General features: G+C 41.4%; 1 protein-coding gene across 1 annotated transcript in view; it reads right to left on the bottom strand.

The window, feature by feature from the left end:
• The window catches only part of GLT1D1 (glycosyltransferase 1 domain containing 1), a 96,701-nt gene that overhangs the window by 42,357 nt on the left and 44,802 nt on the right, over positions 1 to 9,542 (bottom strand). Inside the window, exons 7-8 of the mRNA XM_003796069.3 lie at positions 1,883 to 1,978; positions 1,201 to 1,250 (exon numbers count right to left, since the gene is read on the bottom strand). Of these exons, the coding sequence (XP_003796117.1) occupies positions 1,201 to 1,250; positions 1,883 to 1,978 (146 nt within the window). The remainder of the gene's footprint in view (positions 1 to 1,200; positions 1,251 to 1,882; positions 1,979 to 9,542) is intronic.

Genomic DNA, 9,542 nt, shown 5'->3' with positions numbered 1-9,542 from the left:
TTTTTGGTTGCAGCCATCATTGTTGTTTGGCAGGCCTGGGCTGGATTCAAACCCACCACCTTAGGTGTATGTGGCTGGCACCTTAGCCACTTGAGCTATAGGTGCTAAGCCAGTATTTCATTATTTTAAAACAGCACAGTATGTTTAGTATCATCTTCACCACTCTGACTCTGAATGTGTTATTTTACCTTTCTAAACCTTAGTTTCCTTGGTTGTGAAACAGGGTAAAAAATGCCTACTTTGAAGGATTACATAATGATTAAATAATACATATAAAGCATATGGTATGTATATGGTACTTTGTAGACATTCAGTAAGTGGTAACTATGATCTTCCTCAATATTCTTGTTATCCTCAGCCCCACCAATAATGCATGGATATGTAAAAGGCACAGAAATTTCTTTTTTTTTTTTTTTTTTTTTTATAGCCATCATTGTTGCTTGGTGGGCCCAGGCTGGATTCGAACCTGCCACCTTAAGTGTATGGGGCTGGCGCCTTAGCCACTTGAGCCACAGGCGCTGAGCCATGGTTTTAATTTTTAAAAAGGAAAACTGACTTCATTTAATTAAAAGGAGAACAGAAAAAGGACACTGTGGGTAAACAAGTGAAATCTGAATACAGTAAGTAATTTAATTAATAGTGTTTCAAGGTTGGGTGGCACCTGTAACTCAGTGGGTAGGTCATCGGCCACATACACTGAGTCTGGCAGGCTCAAACTCAGCCTAGGCCTGCTAAATATCAAGGACAACTGCAACAACAACAACAAAAAATAGCCAGACGTTGTGGCAGGTGCCTGTAGTCCCTGTAGTACTTGGGAGGCTGAGGCAAGAGAATTGCTTAAGCCCAAAAGTTTGAGGTTACTGTGAGCTGTGATGCCATGGCACTCTACCCAGGACCACAGCTTGAGACTCTGTGTCAAAAAAAAAAAAAAAATAGTGTATCAATGCTTAATCCCTGAGTTTTATCAAATGAGCCAGTTAGGCAAGACAGCAACATTGGGGTAACTAGGTGAAGGGAACATATCTTTATAACTCTTCTATAAATCTAAAAGTACAGTATTCTAAAATAACAGTTATATAAAAGTTAAAAAAGCACAAACCCACTTGGTTAGAGAGTAACTTAAACTAACTGTAGAAAATGCACTCAAAATATAAAGAAGAAAACAAAGATGAGATACACGTTCAGAGCGCATCAACTTACCTCAGGACCTACAATTACCAGGTAAATATTGGGCTCTTCTTGGTGCCATTCTAGGGAAGAAAAAGGAAAAAAAAAAAAAAACACTTTTAGAATGATTTTAAGTCAGAGCTGCAACCACAATTAAGTTTAATATAAATTACTCCGTAATATAAATAATTTCATATCATTTGGCTTTTATTCATATTAGTCCATTTAGAATTTATATTCTTAAAATTTTATGCCTTTAAGTAAAATATTTTTTCTATAATGCTGTACATTATTGACATTTCTAATTTATTTGATAACTAGGACTAACACGCCACCACAATTCAAAATGGAATTCAGAATATACTCAAGACTGTATAGATCAACTTCGTGCACAAAACTCCAAATGCATCGTACAAATTGCCACGTGCAAAACATTTTCAGATCCAATTCTTTTGGTCATAGAATTATTCACTATTTTTATGTTTTCCTCAGAAGCTGTGTCCACAGTACAGTAGAAAACTAAACTGAAAAAGAACACAGGGGCCCTTAGTCCCATAAATTACTTTCCTGACTGTTCTCGGAGTAACAGTCCAGAGCAGTTCTGCTCAGGAGCAAAGGATGAGAGAAAAACTGAGGGTCCTGCGAGAGGAAGGCTGACATGTGGACCAAATGGAATCCCATAAACAAGGGCGGGAAGGAACTCTGGAGAACGCACCTGAGAACGCATCCACCAGATAAAGAGGATCTTTGACTTGTCGGAGTCCACACACCAGAAGAAATACGTGTAAATTATCAGCACTTTGGTTAATCTCTGCAAAGGAACAAACAATTCAGGATCTTTTTAGTGAGGAAGACTCTGCTGAGAGTGCCGGTCACGATGGGACTGCAGAGGCCGCCCGGAAGCACAGCCTTGCCTCCTAGGCCCCTGCCCCTACCTCCCTCACACTCGTGATTGTTTCCTTACAATAAACTGATTCCTTCGAGTGGGTGACCCTGAGCCAAACCCAGCCCATTCAGTGTCAGTACATCTCTGCAGCAAGGAGGAAGGGTGAGAGCCAAAAATAACTCCACTGTCACAGAAACCAGGGGTCCTAGGAAATGTTTGAATCCACCTCTGGGTAGGAAGATATTTTCTTGATGAAACTCGAAAAGTGGTTTTTACATTAATGTGCTCCTGAATTCAGCCATGCACAGGTACACACATCTAAATAAATAGACGTCCATAAAGGTGTCAAAGCCTGCCAAATCATCACATTGTACATCTTACACACATAAATCCTTCTTTGTCAATTATCCTTTCATAACGCTGAGAAAAAAAAATTTTAAAGTAAATGAATATGTTTATATATGAAAAGATTAAAAAAAAAAAAAAAAAAGTAAAAGTCTTGGTTTCCCAGATTGGAAGCTGCTGTCACTTAAGACAACTTGGGATGGATGGCCACAGTCTTCATCACCCTCTCCATCAGATGTGGAACTGATCTCTGTAGCCCTGGACTCTGGGCTGGCCAGGGACTTGTGTGGGCCAACAGGGTACAGTGGCAGTGACAGTGAGTGACTGAGCCTTGGCCGCAGGAGGCCTTGTATGTTCACTGTCACTGCTGCCTTGTGCACAACCTGTGGCCCTGGCCCGAGTGAGCCCAGCAGACACAGGAAGCAGGCAGAACACCCGGGCTGAGCCATGTCCAAGCTGCCAAACCCAGAATCAGGGAAACTCAGTGGTGGTTGTTTTAAGCCAGTGCATGTGAAGGCTGTTTATTATACTTCAACCTTTAACTGATTCAACAGAAAATATTAATAGATTTAACACAAACTAACCTAAAACTTGAGCATTTGCAACCTATATAATGAGACATAAAATCATGCAAGATAAAGGGTCCCCCACCCTGTCCCAGGGTGAGCGTCCCCTCCTTATTTAATGCAAACACTCATTTTCTCTGTGCTTTTCTAAGTCTCCACTAGCCAGATAACTAGTCTGACTGTAATAAAGTACAATGATGCCACAATAACACAATCATAACAGCTTAAAAAAACTAATACAGAGCTAGCTCTGGAGAAAATCTTTACTAAAATGTTAAGATTGAGATGTGTCTCTTAGAAATGCTTTAAAATATTCGCACAGCCTCTGAATTAACTATTGACAATGTCACTGAGATAAATTGAGTTTTTATCATTTTTTAAAAAATGTCCTTGATAATATTCTGAGTATCCTGAAACTAATCTTAGAAATATAGATCTTGGTATTTGTGTAACCCAAAGTCTATGCTGGAAGCAGGATGCAGAATTTGAATTTGAGGTCAGAGAAGTCTGAGGCCAGGCATTTGAATCTGAGGTCAGGAGTCACGCTATTCTCTTTCATAAATGATAACAGTTGGAAAGAGAACCTTCAAGGATTGGAGGGTCTGGTCTGAGAAACAGTCCAAGCCTAAGTTACTAGGTAAGAGTTACTAATAAATGATAAGAGTGAAAGTTTGATGAGGACAGAGATTAAAAGTACCTTCTCCAGAATTACTTATTTATGACAATGGAAATATAATACCCGTACAGCAGGAAAATGCCACCTTAACTGAGGGAAGAAATCTTACCCCAGCATGCATGGCCTACACACACACATGAGTTTATGTATTCAGGAAAAAAATAACCAGTATTATGTGTGCTGTAGATAGGATGCACCAAGAAGGCACAACATCGCTTATATCATGTGCCCCAGGTGCACGGAATATCTATTCACATGCAGGACAGAGAGGAGGAAGGAAAGGAAAGTAGGAGAATATGAATGTGCCAAAAAGTGGGGGCAAAGAGGAGAGTTTGGTGTGACTGAGTTTTTAAAAAGCAAATACAAAAACAACACAAACACAACACCCAAAGATATCATCTAGAGATGGCTTTCCCAGACAGCACTGTAAGAGACACCTACGTGACATCTAGGTAGAAAGAGACTCTATTTAATTCCTTATTTTTGCTATGTGGCAAGTGTGAGTGTTAGAAAGCTATTTTATTCCTTTACCCTGACACCTGTTAGCTACTCAGAACCACAGCTCTGAAGACTTGCTGGCATACTGGCCAGGTAAGGCTGGAAAAAAGTGGCCTCCCGCCCAACCCCGGTCCCCCCGGAAAGGCAGTCCAGAGAATACTTCAGGAGGTATGGCACTGACTTCCAAATACAGTCAAATACAAAATTCGACTTACAGTAAAATAAACCTTATATTGCACCTCAGACATGTGAGATGCATAAACACACACAGAGTTTGTATTTAGTTTAATAAAACAAGAACTTTACCCTTACTTCATGCAAGGCATTCTGATATAGTCTATTCTGTTTCATTTCAATTTTTAAAAGTGCTAGTTCCTAACTTACTAAATTATGGGATCTCTTGACCTACAGGACCCTGCGGGGAGATGGAGCTGATCCTATATTCCCTGCCTCCCTCCTCAGTAACGAGAACTTAGGGAACTAAATGAGAATATGACAGATACAAAGGATACGCACTTTATCTTATTCTAGGATTTTTTAGAAATAAAATACAGAGTTTGGATTTGAGTAGCTTATGTCACTCCCACCTACGGAAATATCCTTCTCAGAAAAATAAAGATAATTGAAAACTCCTGATCAAGCGTTCAAGTGCTGAAGCCCATCACACGGAAGCACCGACTCTGATGAATGATGTTTCAGGCTCCCTGAAGCCTTTGACAGCTTTGAGGAAATGGATCATGCACAAATCCTTAGCTTTTACAAAGAATAAAAACAGACTGGCCTGCTGAACTCAGACATGAGGCAGGTACCTAAGCAGAGTTTTTAGTGAATTTTGTTACCTTGTTTGAAATCAAAACTTATTTTTTTATTGCCTTGGCATTTCCTCTGATAATTCAGATTAGCAGGAGGCAAGGTTTGAACCCATCCCTTACAAAGGCACATACGATCTTTCTGATAGCACCATATCCTAGAGGATGTTTTTACCTTCGCAACAAAATGTGGGGCAGCACCCAGAGCTCAGTGGGTAGGGTGCCGGCCACATACACAGAGGCTGGAGGGTTCCAACCTGGCCTGGGCCCCCTAACACAACAACGACAACTGCAACAATAACAAAAATAGCCCAGCGTTGTGGCAGGCACCTGTAGTCCCAGCTACTTGGGAGGCTGAGGCAAGAAAATCACTTAAGCCCAAAAGTTTGAGGTTGCTATGAGCTGTGACAGCACGGCACTCGAACCAAGGTGACAGCTTGAGACGCTGTCTCCAAAAAAAAACTCACAGTCCTCACAGTCTGGCATGTCACTGCCAAAGGCACTGCCTAATCTTCCCACCCTCAGACACATGTCCGGTCCCCCCTTATGTCCCCTGTACTCTCTCCCAGCAGATCTCCTTATTTATCTTTCATGTGTTTTTATAAAGAGAAAGGAATTTAAGGACTTTGGTCAAACATGTTAGAGTTGGTGAATTTAGCTAAAGAACCTGATTTTGTGGCTGTGTAAGGATAAAAGTATCTAGTAAGACTGATTTTCCACGTGAACAGGTAACTGAGTTTTCCTAGGAATAACAGCCTGAGGAAGGAACAAGCTATAATCTGAGTCAGGCAAAGTGGAGTCTCCATCACGGAGATGCAACTAGAGCTGAGAGAGAGAAAGAGAAAATGAATCAAAAAAGCATCAGAAGTAGACATAAGACAAAATGAAAAAGAGGAGAACAAGAAAACAGGAGGAAGTGGCCCGGTCAAATTTATAGCTTTCATAGTTTTCAACTTTTTTTTTTTTTTAAGACCAAGTCTTACTCTGTCGCCCTGGGTAGAGGTGCCCTGGCATCATCATAACTCACAGCAACCTCAAACTCCTGGGCTCAAGCTATCCTCCTGCCTCAGCCTCCTGAGTAGCTGGGACTACAGGTGTGCACCACCATGCCCAGCTAGTTTTTAGTAGAGACGGGGTCTCACTTTTCTCAGGCTGGTCTCAAACTCCTGAGCTCAAGCAATCACCCACCCCAGCCACCCAGAGTGCTAGGATTACAGGCATGAGCCACTCACTGCTCCTGGCCCATGGTTTTCAGCTTTGATGAAGACTATGGAGGAATCATGACTTTGAACGTGTTGCCCATTCACACTGGAAAGCAAAAATCATGGAACATGGAATGATGACAACATTTCAGATGCTTCTGGAAAAGCACAGAAACTTCAAAGACCAAGTAATTAGTTTGAGATGTCTACATATTATCATCTGCTCGAAACAGCTATTGTAAATATCTTGTGAAAAATCGCAGGCATGCCACTTACCACATTTAGCCTACTTTGCTTGCTCTTAGTTAACCTGTTTAATATGGAATCTGGCGAGCCTGAGATGGGTTCCTTTAAACTAAGGAGACTCAGTCATTTGTCAGCTAGGGCTTTGGACATACCTGAATACGCCCAGAGAACCTGGGACTTCCTGGAAGAGGACAGTGAAATTGACATCAGATGTTTAAGAAGCACACTGTAAACCACAGTGACTAATTAGTTGCCCAGCTATTTATATGGAGTGTTGAATGAGGTCCTTCTCCACCCGCTCCCCCTTGATTTCAAGGTCAACAGTTCACAAGAATTCAGAAGCTCAGGACCTGACCACTCTACCATATTCTGTTGTCACCATCTGAAGTTCAAAGTGGAAGTAACGAATCAGTCACAGGTTTCAAATGCTCCAGAAGCCAAGGGAAGACAGAGTTAAGGATGCTGAGGACAGCCCATCCCCAGAGCCTGGAACACGACAGAGATGAACAACCACAGGAATGAGAACAGACGCCTGATCATAAAGCTGGGAGATGCAAATTAATTCTGTGACTACCCTTAAGCCATTATCTGCCACTGTCAGCTACAGGAGCCACAACCGAAGTCTCTCTAAGCCTGTATATTCTGAATACATTTACAACTTCTAATTGCACACATTAAGATTAAACGGCGGCCAAGTAGGTCTCCAGAGGAAATGCTTTCTAAGGAGTGTTTAAAATCTCTCGGCTGTTCCGTTAATCACTCCGCAGTGAGACCAGTGAAACAATCAGCCCCGAGACTGTGGAACCTGATGACAAATCATTCTCCTTTTGGAAATTATGAATCTTAGTTACAACGCAATTGCAGCCTGTGATATATTGAAGATGAAATAACCTTACAACAGGCGATTTAAAACAGGCCCACTGGTTCTGAATAATGGCGGGCAGTTGCTGGCATGATAAAGCAACTGGATCACGCGGGCTCATTTGTAAGGCCGAGAACAGCCATGCTACTGCCGCTGAGACTGATGAGGACTACGTACACTGCGAAAATTATTTCTAATAAAATGCTTGGAAATTTTTCTTTTCAAGGGAACCCAATACTGACACGTAATAAGCAGGGGAGACTATGTTTCAAGTTTTTAGAGTGAAAATAGACTTGGGGTATCGTCCCCTTTGCGAGGGTAGGGTGCTGATTTTGCATTTTTAGTCTCTACTTAGATGTTTATGTCAGGACCCGAAACCAGCTTTCCCTGAACCCCGCAGTGTGGCCCTTGTCATGGTAACCCAGCATTGCTGTCTCTAAGGAAAAATATTTCTGGTTAAAACGGAAGAATTGTTATGTTTTCAGATGCCTCAAATTGCATACCAAGAGCCAATTTTAGCTGTTCTAGCAACTTCGCCCAGAGTACTGGGTTGGCCTGCCTGTAACAAAGTGCCAGCACCAAATAACATACACTAGCGGGCCTCATTTGTGAGCAACCACATTTTCTATACTTAAGGACACTGAATAATAAAAGTCTGCCTAAATGTGGTGACTATGTCTCTATCGCATCATGCATGGAAAACGTGAGACTCTGTTAGCTCCACCATCGGTAAGGAAAATAGCGTGTCTCCGACTTACAGCATGTGTGCTGATCCGCCTTTCCAGGGGACAGTGTTGCAATGAACTAGACTTCAGCAAAATGGAAAACTCTGCTCTTCAAAGACATGGCTAAGAAAACGGAAATGTAAACCAGAGAATGGACGAAACTATTCACAATACACACATCTGACAAAAGGCTTGTACCTGGAATATAAAAAACTTCCACAAATCATTAATCAAAAGGGGACACAATAAAAAAGGCAGAGGCTTGCCACACACTTCACAAAAGGAGGTACGTGGATGGCCAAGGTACACAGGAAAAGGTGCTGAACCCCACTGATCATCAAGGAAATATGAATTAGAAGGACCACAAGGAGACGCTATCTCAGCGTCCCCCTACAACAGCTAAAATCAAAGAAGCTGCCAACACCACTGGCTGGCGAGGATGCGGAAAAACTGGAGTTTCCGTCAATTTCTGCAGAAACAGAGACTAGCTCATGCTGGGAAAAGCAGCTGTTTCTGATAGTGTTAATCATATACAAATTTACTACGTTAAACTATTTAAAATTACACCCAAACTTTATGTCCACTCTGTATATGATCAAGTCACACAACTTATCCAAGAGAAATGAAGATACAGGTCACCAAAAACCTTGCAAAAACAATGTTTTCATCAGTTTTATTTGTAGTAGCAAAAAATGTAAAACAAAAGTCCACCCGGAGGAGAATCCATAAACAGCAGTGTGGTGGAAGGCAACGGGCTGTACTGAAATGGAATACTATTCAGCAGGAAAAGGGGAAACCCGACAGATACACATGGCACCGCAAATCTCCAAAACATTACGCTGAGCAATGAAAGCCAGATAACAAAACAAGTGCTTCCAGTATGATAACAAAAATTAGAACAGGAGTCACTTATAGAGGGATGAGAATTAAACATCAAAGAAGGCACAAGAGAACTTTCTTGAGGGGTGAAAATGTTATCTACACTGATGAGAGTATTTGTTGCCTGGGTGCAGACATATGTCAAAAATTTACCTAATTTTATACTTGAGGACTCTGTATTTTGCTACATATAAGCTCTAAGCTCATATTTTTTTTTTTGTAAGGATGGGTGAGCTCTCTTCTAACTGCTGTAATGAATAAATAAGGCAAGTTAGAATAGTAAGTACACCAATATTGGTTTTGAAAAAATCATTTTATTCACACACACACACAGAGACACACACAAACAGAGGGTGCCAAAGAAATGTATACACACTTTAAGAAAAGACAAAAGCTAGAGGCAGGTGCAGTGGCTCACAACTATAATCCTAACACGCTGGGAGGCTGAGCTGGGTGGATTGCTTGAGTTGAGGAGTTTGAGATCAGCATGAGCTGTCTCTATAAAATTGAAAGACTAACCGGGCCTTATGGTGGGTGCCTGTAGTCCCTCTGGAGACTAAGGCAAGAGGATCACTTGAACCCGAGAGTTTGGGGTTGCTGTGAGCTATGACACTGTACCAAGGGTGACAAAGCGAGACTCTGTCTCCAAAAAAAGGAAAAAAAGGAAAAAATTGTATTAAA

Source organism: Otolemur garnettii, unplaced genomic scaffold (assembly GCF_000181295.1).
Source record: "Otolemur garnettii isolate 467f Iridium unplaced genomic scaffold, OtoGar3 scaffold00099, whole genome shotgun sequence".
In the NCBI taxonomy this organism is placed as follows: Eukaryota; Metazoa; Chordata; class Mammalia; order Primates; family Galagidae; genus Otolemur; species Otolemur garnettii.
The sequence above is the reverse complement of the archived record's forward strand: the minus strand, read 5'-3'. Positions and strand labels throughout refer to the sequence as shown.